We start from the raw sequence: 17,263 nt of genomic DNA, 5'->3' as shown, positions 1-17,263 counted from the left end.
GTGTGTGTGTGTGTGTGTGTGTGTGTGTGTGTGTGTGTGTGTGTGTGTGTGTGTGTGTGTGTGTGTGTGTGTGTGTGTGTGTGTGTGTGTGTGTGTGTGTGTGTGTGTGTGTGTGTGTGTGTGTGTGTGTGTGTGTGTGTGTGTGTGTGTGTGTGTGTGTGTGTGTGTGTGTGTGTGTGTGTGTGTGTGGTGGAATAATGTTTTTAAAAATACGTTTTTTGTCCCATTATAATTTATATTATCTTTATCTGCGTATGTTTATATATTGATGGAGTTACATTCATGTTTCTTGGAAATCGTATCAAAGATACATAGAACAAACAACAAAAATACTGACAAAAGGGAGTTATTTTTGGCCCGTTGTTTTTCAAATTCCAAGTTATGTGATTAAACTAACACAAGCAGGATAATTTTAGGGAACAGGCTTGAATCTGTTTTGTCTCATGTCTCATATTTGTGTTGAAAGAGGAGTACACCTAGCTGTGATAGCGATGGACATAATATTCCTCTCTAACTGCAGTCACCACACGTCAGCAGGACCAACAGCCTGCAAGGACACTCTCTTTCACAAACACAAACACACACACACACACACACACACACACACACACACACACACACACACACACACACACACACACACACACACACACACACACACACACACACACACACACACACACACACACACACACACACACACACACACACACACACACACACACACATGCTCATGTTACAATCAAATCATGTTAAAGCTGTAAAATGTTCTATTTGATGCGTCTTCAGTTTCCCACACATATTTGTATTGATACATAGTTGTGTTTCTCGAACTGTGGGAACCGCATGTGGATGAACAGAGCCCTTTATTATTTATTCCAAAGCAGAAAGAAAAACACAGCCTTGAGCTCCTGACATGACCACACACACACATTCATACATTCTCCCACAGTTTGGCTTATACACAAGGCAAGAAAGAAACAGAAAAGAGAGAAAAGACATGGAGATAGACAGAGTCTTACATATTATGCAGCTGCAAAAAGGAGTGGAAGTGAAGGACTGAGGAAGAGGAAGATAATGACATCTGTGTGCATGTATGTGCTGATACATGATACATGCAATCCCTTGCTGATTACTTTGCACCTGGCAGGAGGAAATCGTGTAGCCTAGCTTTTAACTCTGAAGCATGAAGCTAGACAGCATCCTTTATCTACAAGTTTATAGATGCAGAACATCAAAAAGTAGATATACATTTTTCTCAGGATAGTTTGTTCCACAACCCTGATAGTGTGCCTCTTCATTTACTAATGTGGCTGTAGTGGGGCATCTTTAAGGACCACTGCTTTTGATGATGTCATTTCAATCACTTGCTCTCCTATATGTCAAATGTCTGTTGTGAAAAAGTAGCATTGATAATGTACAAGCCTACACCTTGATGTTTTCCAGTTTATAATTTCAAGTTTTTGCACATAATGTTTCACGACAGCAGCCTGTGTGTCTCTTATAACAATGACCTGACTTCTGGCCTTACTTTTACTCGGCTCTGCTTTTACTTAACAAGATATTTACAAGAAGATTCAAAGACTTAGCAATACCATTGTCACACCTGCATGCAGCAGCCTATTAAAGTTGCTGTCATATTCAAACTGGTAGTCTTCATGGCCTATCGACACTGACTCAAGTGAAATCAGTTAAAGCTATGTCTTTTATAAGCTCTGTCCGGAGCGTCAAACATTTTTATACAACTAAGAAACGTTTCCCCTCAATACGTTCTCACTCCCAACCCGTCACATGTTGACAGTTGGTCAGGGCCCCTCCGTCACTCTATTACGCACAGGGTACCCCTCGAGAGTAACGGGCAGGGCGTCCCATAGACCTTCATAGACCTCCCATAGCGTTGATGATAGACGCCATGAGAACGCTCCCCGGCAAATGCTACCCCGACGATCGGTTATTATTGTCAATATTAATATAATAATGATTTATTTTTGAATAGTCACACTCGATTTTGCCGATTTTCTTGTTGCCCCAGCTGGTTGACACCTCTTTTAGCAGAAACAAAGGCTACATTAATGTATTAAATTGATGTTAATCCATGTGTGTGGTTGTGGAATTAATGGACGTGCCGTTGTGCGATTGTCTTGCCAGGCAACGCAATAATTTACAAACTCCTACAACCCTAATTATATTTAAAAACATTTTAGAAGGCCTCACGAAATACTTTAATGTAAATTAAAATGTGAAGGGATGTGTGTAATGTGGTGATTGACATTATTCACCCACGGACCTATGGGTGGGGGTATTGTCCCGCACGGACATTTTAGTTAACCGGACTTCCTGTTGATGTGAAATCCGAAAACATTTCAAAAAATATAAAATAATACTTTATTCCGAGTTTGCTTGCTTTTCTCTTTGGAGGTCATCACATAACGGCATTGTAATACACGGTTCGGCTGCATTAAATATTACATATCTGCCGTAGTTCGGCATTTATAGAGCCCTGGTGAGAAGACTTCTAGACAAACATGAGGAACTGCCGCCGAAACTGATTATGTGACGTTGATCATAAATATATCAGCAATTAAACAAAATCTTCAATTTCTCTTCACAATATAAGTCTCCTCGCAGTATCAATACTAATTCGGCTGACTTTTATATTTGATCCAATCGGTATATTGGTATATTATTAATTATAAAACGGACAAGTCAAATCAAGCAATCTGATTGGTTCTTAGCCGTGATATACTGAGCGTATACCACGGGTAGAATTGTAAGTTACTTTTCACAACAAGTCAGTATCCCTCCGCGTCTGAGAAAAACAGTATACCGTTGGGCTGAAAGTCATACTGGAACAAGAAAGCAGCGGAGAAGTAACGGGGCAGAAGTCCTCCTTTTTGACGCAGCGGTCCAGACATAGACATCAAACGGCAAAACATATTCAGTGTGCAGTTCCTTTGGCATTAGGGCAGGGATAAAAAACCACCTGTATGTAAAAAACCACCTGTATGTAAATTGTAAATAAGCCATCTGTATGTCAAATATGTCTTATATGTCTTAAATGATATGATGAATTGGAAATGGGGGACCCTGATGTAAACAAGACGAAAGTCTTTCTCTGGTCTGCATCCCCTTAACAATTGTATGTTTTGAGCTGTACTGGACTGTACCCAATATACAAGCTGTTAATAAACTTTTCAATCAATCAATCAATCAATCAATCAATCAATCAATCAATCAATCAATCAATCAATCAATCAATCATATCTAGATACTTTTGAAGGTTTAACATAATGAATTGTGCTACTTTTAAAGCAAGCAACGAAGTTTTCAAATCTGTAATCAAAGAGGTCCGCAAAAACGCTATCGACCAATCAGATTGCTTGATTTGACTTGTCAGTTATAAATATATTTAAATTTCTTCCGTTACGAAACAAACTTACAAAGCATAAAATGGAAACACTTAAGATTAACTTCGACCTCCGGGGGGGTCTTACTATAGTATGGAGGAGTGGATTGAGCAGTGCCTATCTCCAGAAAAAAAAAAGCACCTAAACTACGACATGCAGAGCTACGTGAAGAGCAGGTAGACCAACTGGAAAAGTACCACCATTCAAAAGCTTTCTGATGCGGTTCTTGAAACAAAGCAGATACATTATGACCGTTAGTGGCCACAGGTGCGAAAGCTCTCTCCAGAGCTACTGGAAGCCCAATCTCGGGGAACGGAGAGAGTGGAGCAATATTCTCGCCACGCCAAGTAACAGCCTCGAACAACCTATACAAGTGACCACGTAAGCCATGCTTCTGATGCTGGACAGTTTTTCAGTGCATACACAATAAACAGCAACATACACATTAATGTAAATAAACAATATCCAAATAATGGCTCAACGCTCTCTGTCTAATATGTTTGCTTAGTGTTAGTGTTGTTGCATAGCAACCGCCTTGCACTATGTTTTGTGCAGAAGGCAACGGAGGGACTATTTTATTTTGAACATCATTATTTACTAATAAAAACTATTTAAATTAGAGTGTGTATTTTTCTTTCATATTGCCACACTTGGTAGCCGTTTTATAAAAGCAATAGCTCACTTCAGGCCGTTATATATGCTCATTATATCACAGCTAAGGGGGTTGAACCACGCTCCTTAGCTGTGATATAATGAGCATATACCACGGCCTGTCGTGAGCTATTGCTTAATTATAAAACGGACAAGTCAAATCAAGCAATCTGATTGATTCTTAGCCGTGATATACTGAGCGTATACCACGGGGAGAATTGTAAGTTACTTTTCACAACAAGTCAGTATCCCTCCGCGTCTGAGAAAAACTATACCGTTGGGCTGAAAAGCAAACTCCCTGCAGTTTGTTTGGTTGTCGACCCTCCGCTTCGCTTCGCTTCGCTTATAATGAGCATATACCACGGCCTGTCGTGAGCTATTGCTTAAATATAAAACACAGAATTTGTGTGATTATACTAAATGATTTACAAATAAACACCACTGCATATTTACAACTGTTACACATGTTGATGTAACGCAAATGTTTCCAGCTTGGGATCAATAAAGTATATCTTATCTTAAGATGATCGATGGCTACTGCCATATTTGCACAATTTGCCTCTGAACCTTGACTAGTGCATGTTTCAGGCTTATCAATGAACAACAGGAGGGGTCACAGACATAAGACCAGCTGTTAAATTAAGCTCTTCTGACCTTACCTGTCATGTGGGTATATATTAATGCTGCACAAGCAATTTTCACCCATTTATTAATGATATGTTTTAAATTTGAGTGTTTCCTATCCCCTAAACCTCCAGGAATGTACACAGTTTAATACTGGCAACTTCTTATTATGGAAAATACGAAAACGTATTTTAAAACTACAATTCCCAGCAGGGACATGCCATAGAACCATAGAACATGTTGCAAAACACACAATAGCCAGCATAGTTCTGGGGACGGGGTGGGGGAGGGGGGGACAGGGTGGACCCATTCAAATCCAGTTTTGGACAGTCTGCCGTGGTTCTATCCCATTTCAAAGTGCTGTTCGACACTCGGCGTAACCCTCGGTGCACACTCAAACTAACATCCAATCACAGAGCTTGAGGACTATCACGGGGTTTGTCAATGTGTCAAGCGAAGCGGAGAGAATACTTACTTCCGGGTGTAAAATTCTCAAAAGCAACTACTATGAGCTGCTCCGACCCTCGGTCCTGACGGACTCCAACTTGTGTTTATTAATCAAACACATAAATAAACACAAGGATAATTATTGTTTATTGTTGAGTAAATAACAGTGTGTGGTTTAGAAAAGAATACAAAATTAGAAGGAAAAAACAATGAAACAATACAGATTTCAGTCTTCTGAGCCCCTACTCTCCCCATAACTGACAGCAACAAAAGTCCTACATTATTCAATTAAAAATAAAGAAGTACAAAAAAGAAGTGTGGCTTGATATTGAGTAAGAAAAAGGTTGATAAACGCTGTGAGAATGAATCTGCGGAGAGCATTTAGCCGCGATCCCAACTCGTCTATTACCAATGTTCAGGGAGTTCTATGCAAGTCAATGGGACGCCCTGCCCGTTGACAACTGACTCTCAAGGGGTACCCTGTGCGTAATACGGTGACGAGAAGGGGCCCTGACCGCCCGTCAACATGTGACGGGTTGGGACTGAGAACTGTTGTTCCCCTTTAGATAATGCTAACATGCTAAATTAGTTACCATGCTTACTGTAAACACGTTAACAGCCTACACACCAAACCATAATATTATCAAGTTTAAATGTCTTGCCATTATGTTAGGGTCACATAGTTGTTAATTATTTGAAAATTAACATGTGAAGTATGGGGAGGTTTAAATAATATTTTAAATTCAAAGCCCAGCAGAGTTTAGGTAAGTAAGCTAAGTAGTTAGACAATAGTTTAACATGTTTCTGCTAATGTGATCATGTGTGAGCCAGGGACAGTCCATCCCAAAATAAAACAAATAATAAAAAATATACATAACGTAGCAGCAATGTCTCCTTGGATAACACTGTGCAAAAGAAAGCAAACAATAGCTAGCACCACTGAGTTAGCCAACACAACACGTTAGTCAAGGCGGGCGTTAATGTGAACATTTCGTGCTTTCAAGGGAAGAGCCTGTGGTCCATGAATCGATGCACAACTAAATTGTTGATGTAGATAACAACGGTGCGGCCTATAGCCTATAGTTCTCCATCCATCCAGGTTTTGTTTTATGGTTTGTGAAGATAATTAACGAAACTGCTCTTTTCATCTGTAAATGTAAATGTTGGAGGTGTATGTTAGCATTAGGTAACTGATTTGCACTGGTGTTGTTTCTTAATAAACGGAGTATAGCAGGTGCTGTCTTTATCTTAGCTGGCTGTGGTCAAGGACAACACAGCTACAGATGGTTACATCCAAACACAAGCCTTTTGTTGAGCACAGACTGTTCAGAGCAAAAAGAGAGAAAAGAAAGACAAGGCGTGAGACAAGAGAGTCACATTTGGGAGGTGTTTATTGAAAATAGCAGGTCCTTGTAGCTTCTCTCACCTGAGGATGCAAGCTCAACCCTGAGTCTCAGGGTTCTTTCATCCGGCAAAAAGCAACTCTGCAGAGACTTACACTGCTCACTGCACTCATTCACACTTCAAAGCCCTGTGTGGTGTGTGCGAGGTGGGGATTTGTGTGTCTACTGTCCCAGTTAGACAAAGCAGGACTTGAAAGAAAAGGTGAAACTTCCCTTACTTTGATGAAGCAGGAGGTGAAAGGGAATAGGAGAAATATGTTGGAGTCTGCAACTTGCCGATATTTTGCTAGAAACTATAGATAGCCTATAGTTCCACATTTTGAGAAACAAGCTGATTCACTTTCTGGCAGAGTTGGATTTGGAGATCAGCACCACTCTCACTCTTAAATATACCGCAGGAACAAGCAGATGTTAGCTTAGCTCTTTCCAAAGTAGGGCTGCAACTGATTATTATTTTATTATTGATGAGTGTACTTTCTTGGATATGAACACTATAATGATGATTAAATGGAGCTGTCATTTCCACCCCTGCGCTAACACAGACATGGTTCATCTTTGTTCAAATACTAAGGTTTACATTTCTAACAGCAAAGAAAAAGCAATGTTGGGTGGGGTTACTTCGAAAATGTATTCCGTTGCATTTGCTAAATAACTATTAAGAAAATCTAATGAGTTATCTGAGTACCAAAATATAAAAGTAATGTAACCTGACTATTTCCCATTACTTTTGAAGCACTTCAATATTAAATGTATCATGATTATGTAATCCCGTTAATCCATCAGTCCCTAAATAAGTAAATTGCAAGTAAATTACTTTCTCAATAAAAGTCAAACTCAGAAATTAAGTGTGAAATAAATTCAAATATTAATGGTTAATGAATAATTTTTTGGAGATGCTGTCAGTTTCCTAATTTAAGCAGTGTATCAAACCGAATGGAAATTTCACCAGAAAGTGAAGAAGCATAATTCCCAAAATGATCAACTATTACTTTAAGATTTCCCCCCTAACGCAATATGAGTTACTTTTAGTTTTTCCAAATTAGCCTCTGATCTCATATGGCCTATTTAACACAGTATTTTTGCCTGCAAGCTAATGAAGGAAAAAACCGACAAACAGAACACAGTCCAGGCTCACTTGGGTAATATTTTATTTACTCATTAATCTTCAAAACTATTTTTCATAATAAATTTCCACTTTATGTTCATCAAAGAACCGTAACAATAAAAATAAAAGTAAATACTGTAGAAAAATTGTACATATAGAAAATAAACATGGTTAATGAACACCTAGATGTAGTATCCCATTGAGACACCGCCTTTGTTTCCGATGGCAACACAACAGAGATAGAGGGGAAAGAAAGCAGTAGACACAGAAGGAACTGGGAGGGTAAATAGCGAAACATACTAAACAAGGGGAAAACAAGAGAAGGGAAGAAAAATGAGGTCAAGGCCAGTAAAGGAAGGGGAGAATAAGGAAATATGTTAATTTGGACAATATACTTTCATATCTCACAGGCCTTTTTCATATCCTTTCTTTCCATCGTAATTGTGCATGCATCTCACTGGTTGGTTTCGCTGCTTGGAAGATCTGGAGGGGCTTGTTCATGCCATGGCACTGTTTGTATTGATATATCGTGGAGCTACAATTCTTGAGCTGTGGAGGGCTCAGACACAGCAAAAGTCCATAAACAGATAATTATACCGCAGCCCAGATCGGAAACCCATCTGTCTGTGTATTGGTCATGTCATGAATATTGATGAATCTGTCAACCGATAGCATGAAGATAAAAGGACGCAAAGAGAAAGAGAGAAAAGGGAGAGCCAGTGAAATCAAAGCAACTCAGGTCATCATATAGTCAATGGCATCATGAACTGGCCTCTTCTATCTATTAGCAACACATGGTAACATTTACTTTGTTCTGTTTTTGATTCTTTTCCTCGGCTGGGTTTTGCTATAAAATAGGTGGTTGGTTAGAGCAGGTATAGTGGGCGTGGCCTATAAGACATCAGGCTAGAAAACATGACGTGGCCTGTGGTGGACGCGCACATCTAGGCGTTGCACTTGAGTTACATTGCAACCCGCAACACCTCCCTTCCCCTCCTCACCCTCCTCCCACAAACAAACAAACAAACAAACCTACCACCTCTGGACCACCATTTCACTGCACAGCTCAGAGACTCAGGCATGCAGCACACTCGAGATGGTCACACTTTGAACTGAGAGTTGATTCACAGAATAAATCATGGTTGAATCCCACTGACTTAAAATCCGCTTGAAGTGCGTATTTAGGAATACTTCAAGCCAAGGTTGTAAGTTTATGATTGTGGTTTGTCACCTCTGGAGTTTCAACGCGGTATAAATCACACGGAGTAAGATAATTCACGTGCAATAGGAGCCCCTCCCTCCCTTCCCCCAAAAGTCTATACTTTGTTCTTCATATTCGTCATTGCCGTAACAATTATCATAATGGTCATTGTCATTTTCACCATTGTCTTCTTGTATAGTCTTCAGTGTCACTCATGAAGATATGGTGGTTCTTTAGCATTGCAGGTATGTGTATGTCTGCAGGTATAGATTGTTTATATTTTCTGTGTGTGCATGTGTGCTGTATGTATGTGTGTGACACTGCAGTCATGCATGACTCGTGTCTGTAGGTAGCATCTGAAGTCTCAAGTATCCTGTCCAGGAAAATAGCTCTCCGCTAATTCCACCTTTGTGATTTAGAGGGCGCTGTAAAACATCAGCACCACAGCCCATCCATTATATTAACGGCACCAGCCCTGCCTCTGCCTATTCACTAATAATTCACTGTCTCTATGGCTACACCCTGATGTCCCTGTCCTGCTGCTTGGGTTGGCACTTGGATCGAAAGTGTGCTTGTTTCTTCAGCGTCATCAGTGGTTCATTGAGTCCCGTCTGCTAACAGGGAGGAAGGCCAAGAAACTTGGAAGAGACACTTGGTGCTTGGCTTGGTGCTATTACATCATCTTTGTTCTGGTGCTCTGCCTCAATGCACTCAGTCTGCCATGTGCTTTACATAAAAGTCTTCCTTGACCTCTCTGAGTCCAAGAGGAGAGGTCCTACTGTGGCAGGCAGGGGAGTGACTGGTCTTTTTATCTGGCTGGCCCAAAATGGTTCTTTACTGGGAGTTGAACTGGTGCTTTTTTAAAACCATTTGGAATGGTCTTTAAGTTCATAAAACAAGCCTCTCGCAGAGGCTCTGCTCATTGGTAAATACTGTACAATAAGGGTCCATGCCCTCGGGCCAGTCTGTATGTGTGTGTGTATGTTTGTGCTTAAATGTATGTGTGCTTGAATGTGTTTATCTTTGTGCTTGCCAGCATGTGTGCAGATGTGATTATTGGAGAGTAAACATTAACATCAGCATGTCTATGTTGGTGTGTATGTGTGCATCATTTTTTTGTGGAGAATATATCTATTTATGTACATATACCGTTATATATAAAGGTGTATGCGTATATGTTGGACGTCTTCCGCCTCAGACGTAGTACTCCTTGTCTTTGTTCTTCTTGTTCTTGGAGATCTTGGCGATCCCCAGCGGTTTGTCCTTGGCGCTGCCGTTGGGCTGTGTGGCTGAGTTGCTGATGTAGTTGCGGCTTTCGTCCACGTGATAGGAGCCCTCGTCGCGGTTACGGTACTTGTACATGGCGTAGAGGAGGATGAGTATGCAGAGGGCCGCGGCTGCCACGATGCCCACCACCATCCCTGTGGTGCTGCTGCTCTCCCGGACCACCTCAGACGGACCCGGGAATACCTTCCCATCTGGCAGAGGGGGGCGGGCTATGACGGGGAGAGGGGAGGCACGCAATGTTACATTACATTTTACGGCACACATTATTAATTTGTTCTACATATAGAGGTGATAAGTGGAGGGCTGCCGCGATACAATGCGTCATCATGATGAATTATTTGACGGGCACTTTGCATAATGCTTCATGCTGGCAAGGGAAGGCTGCAGCTTGGAGCCAAAGCAGTTTGCATATTATCACATAATGTGTAAACAGATTATATTACACCGTGTTGAGAGGAGGGCCAGAGCACAGGTGCACATTCTATCAGTTTTATTACACACATTTGACACTTTATGACACACAACGGCAGCGAGGGGCTGCAGTGTGGTGATATACAGTATGACACCATGTTAAACAATTGATGGGAATTTTCATGTGAATTCTTCAGGCTGGATGGAGGTGAGGGAGGGGGAAGAAAAGAAAGAAACTGCTACTTAAAGATATGAATGAATAATAAGGGATGGTGAAGGGACGAGCTGAAAGCAAAGTAAAGGATGGAGAGTGTTAGGTAATGCCTGGAGGCAAAAAACCTAAGTGGAAATGAAAAATTCATTGTAGCGAGCGACCAAGCGGCAGGAAAGCACTGAGCGACAGCGAGAGTAGAGGACAGAAAATAACTCAGAGTCAGTATGATTTAATATTTGTGGGGGTAAGGGGAGTCTCACCTGAACTGGGGTCACAGGGGTCAATGTCTTCATCGTCGCTGGGACACTCAGCTGACGCCACCAGCAGGTCGTCTGCCGACTACAGAGAGATGATACAGAAAAAAAAGCAGGAACATAAACACACGTTTATAGACACAAACAGCCGATGCTCCGCACCCCTTCTGTTTGTTTTCTACATGTGTGAGCACACGATCCATCGCCCACCCGTTTGCAACAAACACTTTCGCCTGTTAGGCCCCAAGCAATGGCAGGCGGCCAACACCAAAGTACCAAGGAGAGAAGAAGAAAGGAAAAACATTGCATTCTGTTCAGAGCCACCAAGGGACAGTCAGTTATCATCTCACATTCTCTTGGCCCTCCCCCTCTTTTTCTCTCCTCATGCCTCTCTATCTTTCACACCTCCGTGCTTCCCTCTCCATCTGATATTGGCTAGTGTACATAGGTGTTGAACAATGTGCAGTGTGAAGCCAAAGAGAGGAATACAACTCAAGTTTTCATGGAAACTTCCACTTAAGCTCATTCTGGTTCATTTAAATCACATTTATTCAACACTTCTTCATAAGCACCATGTCAATAACCCCCTTGCATTCCCTCTCTAACCTACATCGACCAGCTAATATCTCAACAACCACTCATTCTGCGTGCCTTGCTCCCTCTCAATGGATAAGGCGCCCTTCCTCTACATCCTTGCTCCTCCTGTTGCCATGGCAACTCTAAATTCAGGCTGTTAAAAATGATGGGGATTAAAAAAAAGAGGAGTGTGTGCACCCTCTGTGGGACCAGTGCATTGATTTGCCATTCAAGCCAGAGTATGAGAAGAAAAAAAAGGGGGGGAGGGGGGGGATTGAGAGATAGATGGATGGATAAAAGGAATTTTAGGGGTATTGGGGAGAAGGAGAAAGAAAAGAAGAGGGGATAGGAGCAGGAGGAAGACTTCAAAGTGCTGCGGTCTTTACTTAACACCGTGCTAATGTGCTCCGCATATCCATGAACTACTGTTAAACATCGCCCGCCTTGACGCTCCGCTATGAGAGATGTGAATGTGTGTGTGTTCAAACACACAGGGCGCTCAGTGCCAGCACTAAATTAAAATTGGATTGTGATGCATTGCAGTAGATGTTAGTAACCCACAGAATAAAGGAGAGCGCGGCAGAGCTTTAAAAGAGAAGAGCTCTAGAGGCAGATTACAACCAGACCAGAACAGAATCTGAACCAAATCAAAGCACTAAGTGGTCGATGATGTCTTAGCTGAAACCTACAGGCAGTGTTTCAAATAGAAATTCATTACGCTTTCTTCTCTGTCCTTGGTTTCTTCATTCCCTTGCCTCTTGTTGTTGGAAGAACATACAGTGTATTACGTAACATTAGGGGCGCAAACCACTTAGTGTGTTCATCAGAAAAAGCCCGCACTGGCTTTGTGTAGTGTGGTCTCGTTTCTGACAACTCTACTGTGGTTCAGATTGGCCTGAAACATATATACAGTTATTGATGCTTGACTCGGTCTCTTTCCTCCACTGCCTTTCCAATCAGTTCTGCCTACTGGGCTGTCAAATGCTGGGAGCATGAGCTTAGCCTCTGGAATCCAGCCATTCGATAAACCTCTGTGCTTTTGCCAGGATCCAAATAGCACAAGAACCAATCAGCCAGTAGGAAACACCCATTTCTGTCACTGATCAATGTCGAGCCCCCATGCTCGAATATTGATCCGAAAGACAGCTATGTTCCTCCTACAGGAATGTGTTCTTATTCCTAAAATCTGCTACGAAAAAAGCAGACAAGCAAATATAATAAGGGCCCTCCTCTGATCTGTGGTCAGCTGACCCCCCCCCCCATTCAACCGGCAAGGTATCAAGGGACTATCGATCCACCTATCACATGGGAAACAATGAACACGAGGGAATCTAGAGACATGCCAAACACAAATGAAGTTCAAAGTGGATGTACCAAAGAGATATGCCCAAGAAACCACCGCCCCTCACTCTCACCCTCCTTCTTTGTCCCCATCTTTTCACAGTCTATCAATAGAGCATGCTGACATATTAAAGGACACAGATCCACAACGATAAGAAGGGAAAAAATACACACACAGAAGGAAAGAGAGAAGAAGTACAAAGAAGAATATCTGCATGCTAAAAGAGCAAAATCTGTACCTGAGCAGCCGAACAGTGCCAACGACCGTCAATGCCTCCCTGACTGCCTAGTTCACACATAGTAGCTTCGCTTTGTCTTCACACACTCTTGCAGAAGACTCAACAGATTGTCTGCTACTTTCACAACTTGAAATCCAACACACATGCACACACACAAGCTCTATAACAGCCAAACACGCTCCATTGCTCTACTTCTATTTAGACAAGTCTACACAGGCACACCAGCGCACACTAAATCAGGTTGAAGTTAGCAGGCTGATGAAGAGATCCTGGCGAGAGAGGAGAGAAGCTAGCTCCACTACTGCAGATGGTGAGATAGACTCATACACCGCCTGCATTAACAGCCTATCACTGGAGCTCAAACACAGAGCGAAAGGGAGGAGGGAGGAGAGAAGAGGGGGGGTGGGGGTTGACGGGTAAATATGGAAAGATATGGAGGGAGAGAGCAAAGGAGAGTGAGAAGAAAGAAAAAGAGAAAAAGTGAGCTATGGGGAGGAGAGAGAAAGTGTCTCCAGGAGATGGATAGCGAGCGGAAGAAAAATGCAAGAGAGAGATGTGGAGAACATAGCATGAAAAAAAAGGACAGGGAGGGAGGATGGGATGTTTAGAGGGCTTGTGGAAGTGTATGGGTCAGCTGATTCCTGATAGCCAATCAGGTGGCGCTTGGAGCCTCAGGTTTCTTCTATCAGTCTTCCCATAAAACACAGGTACATACACACACTCACACACGTCCACAGACAGACAGACATCAAAACTAGAACTCTGTGAGTCAGAGTAGCCTCTAGCACATGCACACACTCACTCACTCGCTCGAACACACACACACACACACACACACACACACACACACACACACACACACGCACACGCGCACGCACACACACACACACACACACGCGTCCCCAGACAGACATGAAAACTAGAACTCTGTGAGTCAGAACAGCCTCTAGCACACACACACACACACACACACACACACACACACACACACACACACACACACACACACACACACACACACACACACACACACACACACACACACACACACACACACACAATCTTCTCCTCGCTGGTGCTCAGCTGTCATGCATTATTAATCTCTTCCACTTTTCAAAATGCCCCAAAAAATACCTCAAACAACAAACTGTGGACTTCAGGAGAAGAGGGACATAACACATTCCTAATGAACAAAGTACTGCCGGTACGAGTGAACCCATGGGGCGAATCAGGCAGATCTGCTTCGAAACACACCAGAACACAAGGCGTGTGTGTGAAATCGATAAATGGCTTTTCCCCGGAGCCCCTTTTTGAAGACATCCCTTACTGCCCCTCCTCTGATGCAATGTGCTGCAATTCATGCCTATTGTTCTCAATCCACCTGAGTGTTTGTGTGTGTGCATTTATCTGTGTTCACTTTGTACGTACGTGTGCACTGGTTGAGGCCAGGTTGGTTGCCAGGCAACACTAGGCAGCCTTAGTGGATAAGCAGAAGACTTTTCTTTAACGAGACCAGCACACACACACAGTTTGGGGGCCAGCAGGAGTGATTTGAGGAGCTAACACACACTGCATCATATTGAGCATACATATAGCTCTGACCTAGTTCTCTTACAGTCATATTGACTCCAGGGTGCGACTCCCCTGCATCCCATATTTAGCACTGACATCAGCATGTCGCCAGAGCAGGAAGAGTTTACTTAAAAAAACTCATCAACACAGAGAGATTGAGAGGTGAAGGTGTGAAAACGCGCCCGTGCCAACGCTGTCACTCGGCAGCGCTATCCCTCCAGCTCACGCATCCATTATTGATGCCTGAGGCTTAGCTCACAGCTCTCTGCGTTCTATTATTTATGCCTGAAACAGCTGGCGGTTTATACACAGAGGAGCTATTCTCTATGGGAGTCTGGATCGGGAGAGCGAAAGCAAGCAGCAGGTAGTGGGGCTCACTATCTCCATGGCAACTTGTATCATTGGGAGAAAAAAATATATTTTTCAGTGCGGCAGGCAGTTTTATAACACAGAAGAAGAACTGCAGTACACAGACGCCCACAAAGAGCCTGGCAACATCATACTAGTGATCTAAACAAAAGGAGTGTGTGTTGTACCTGCTGATGATGTTTCCTCTGACATTAGCATTGACTGCAGTTACATCTAATATAAAAATCCCTCAATCCAAAATGATGTGTTTCTATTGTAGAGTCCCTTTGGCATCAGTTTACTAGACGCATATTATGGAAAAGCTATTACAGCCTCCATTAACACAAACATTTCCCCTCCTGTAATTCAGTGGGTAGGGACCACTTAGTGGAGCCACTCCTGAGAATGAGCTGTAGCACAAGAATGAAGTGTGTATGTGAGCCTTTTATTGATGAGATGTTTTTGGCTCCCCGATAGCTTGCATGTCATAAAGATGATGTTACTGGGCAAATAAAAATACTTCTGTGTAAATTATTTATAAGGAAGAAGACCATTTTTTTTGCATTTGCTGAGAAAAGGCATTGCAATAGAGACATTTTGATTCATTTGAAAGCAGTTTTCTTATTGATAGTTGATTGTTTGGCAGTGTCAGAGTAGACACACATTCTTGCATCTCATAACAGTAACAATTAGACAGAATTGTTTGCAAGTGAAGTAAGAAGTGATTAAAGCATTATTTAGTTACTTCACTCCAAAGAGCAAAGCAAACTTACTGATGATATAAAAAATGGTTTACTTGTCCTTGTCACCTGAAACTTGCTGTTAATTATATATTTATAGGGAATTTACAAAGTTAAAAAACAAGTGCACTATAAGTAACATCATATTTCCTATTAATCGATATATCCACTCAACATTTTCTAAATAATAATAATAACCAACCCAAAAAAGTAACCTTAGAACAGAGATAGGTTAATAATTGTGATGTCTAGCTGAATCTTGAGCATTTATCATAATCAACAATGTGCTTAGATCCTGGACTACCTTATTATATTCATCTTTTTGATACATAAAAAAATTAATCTATATCTGCTATTTGTGTTTTTAAAGGTCCCATGACATGGCCATTTCTACTGATCATAATTCCATTGTTGAGGTCTACTAGAATAGATTTACATTGTTCAATGTTCCAAAATCACATTGGTTTCTCATACAGCATCTCTGTATAGTATGTGTATTCACTCTCTGTCCTAAACGGCTTGTTTAGGACAGAGAGGACCTATGAGCCCACTGTGCTCTGATTGGTCAGCTCGCCCACTCTATTCTGATGAGTCCACCACCATTACAGCGAACATCAGTGTTTATGTGTAACAATGGTGTTTGCAGAAAATGACACAAACGGATGAGAATGCTGCGTGGGGTCTGGGTGCCGTGTTGTCGGGACGTTGCGGGGCTCGCTGCTCCGCCCTTTGAGGCTCGAGGAGCGGACAGTGTGAGCTGGATTACTGGTGTAGTTTCCTGGTTGCTGCGTGGGGTCTGCCAAACAGTGAGACACACACACAGCCAGGCTGTGAGTGTGTGTATGCCAGCGAAGTTCCGCGGGGCACCACGGCTGAGAAAAGATAAGGCTGAGTGTGTGTGTGTGTGAGGAGCTCCGGGGATTGGTCCATTTGGACCTGGGTATCGTTACGTCACTATACTCAGAAAGAAAAAAATGGAAAAAGAAAAATGTCCATCGAGGTGTTCTGGGGCAGCATAGACAGGTATTTTCTGCGTTAGAATTGTACTCGCTACAGGGTATACTTTGAGGGTTTGTGACTTTGCAGACCGTTTACATGCAGAAAAAGCTACATAACACACAAGGGGTCGGGTAATAACTGGAAAAGCATGTCATGGGACTTTTAATGTCCTCTTGTAAAACACCTGAATTCTATACAAAATGTGCGCTATAAACTCGCCTTAAGTTTAGTTTAAAACAATCCCACTCATCTTCCTTCCCTCAGGCGCTTTATTAGTGGGTGGTTTGTTGGCTAATCCTCTTATTGAGTTGGAAAAACAACTTATCAAAGCACATTATCACTTTTTCATTACCAATTGTCACACCAAAGGATGATGAAAGTGGGTGATAGCGCACATCAATCTGAGGAATAACATACAAGTGTATCTTTGACCACACAAAGCAG

The 17,263-nt window shown here is 42.1% G+C and overlaps 1 protein-coding gene and 1 long non-coding RNA gene across 4 annotated transcripts in view; one reads left to right on the top strand and one right to left on the bottom strand.

Annotated features, from left to right (window-relative positions):
• Positions 1-3,206, top strand: LOC307024724. The gene is made up of 2 exons (XR_013803976.1): positions 1-2,447; positions 2,531-3,206. It is a non-coding gene; the product is annotated as an uncharacterized lncRNA (long non-coding RNA).
• A 4,457-nt stretch (positions 3,207-7,663) lies between these two features.
• nrxn1a (neurexin 1a) overlaps positions 7,664-17,263 on the bottom strand; it is a 57,786-nt gene continuing 48,186 nt past the window's right edge. For all 3 annotated transcript variants that reach the window (XM_079658531.1, XM_079658532.1, XM_079658533.1), the window contains 2 exons: positions 11,011-11,089; positions 7,664-10,334 (listed from right to left, as the gene is read on the bottom strand). In XM_079658531.1, coding sequence (XP_079514657.1) covers positions 10,033-10,334; positions 11,011-11,089 — 381 coding nt within the window. In that variant the 3' untranslated portion in view covers positions 7,664-10,032. The remainder of the gene's footprint in view (positions 10,335-11,010; positions 11,090-17,263) is intronic.

The sequence above is a fragment of the Notothenia rossii genome, assembly GCF_949606895.1.
Source record: "Notothenia rossii genome assembly, chromosome: 11".
Classification (NCBI taxonomy): Eukaryota; Metazoa; Chordata; class Actinopteri; order Perciformes; family Nototheniidae; genus Notothenia; species Notothenia rossii.
The sequence above is the reverse complement of the archived record's forward strand: the minus strand, read 5'-3'. Positions and strand labels throughout refer to the sequence as shown.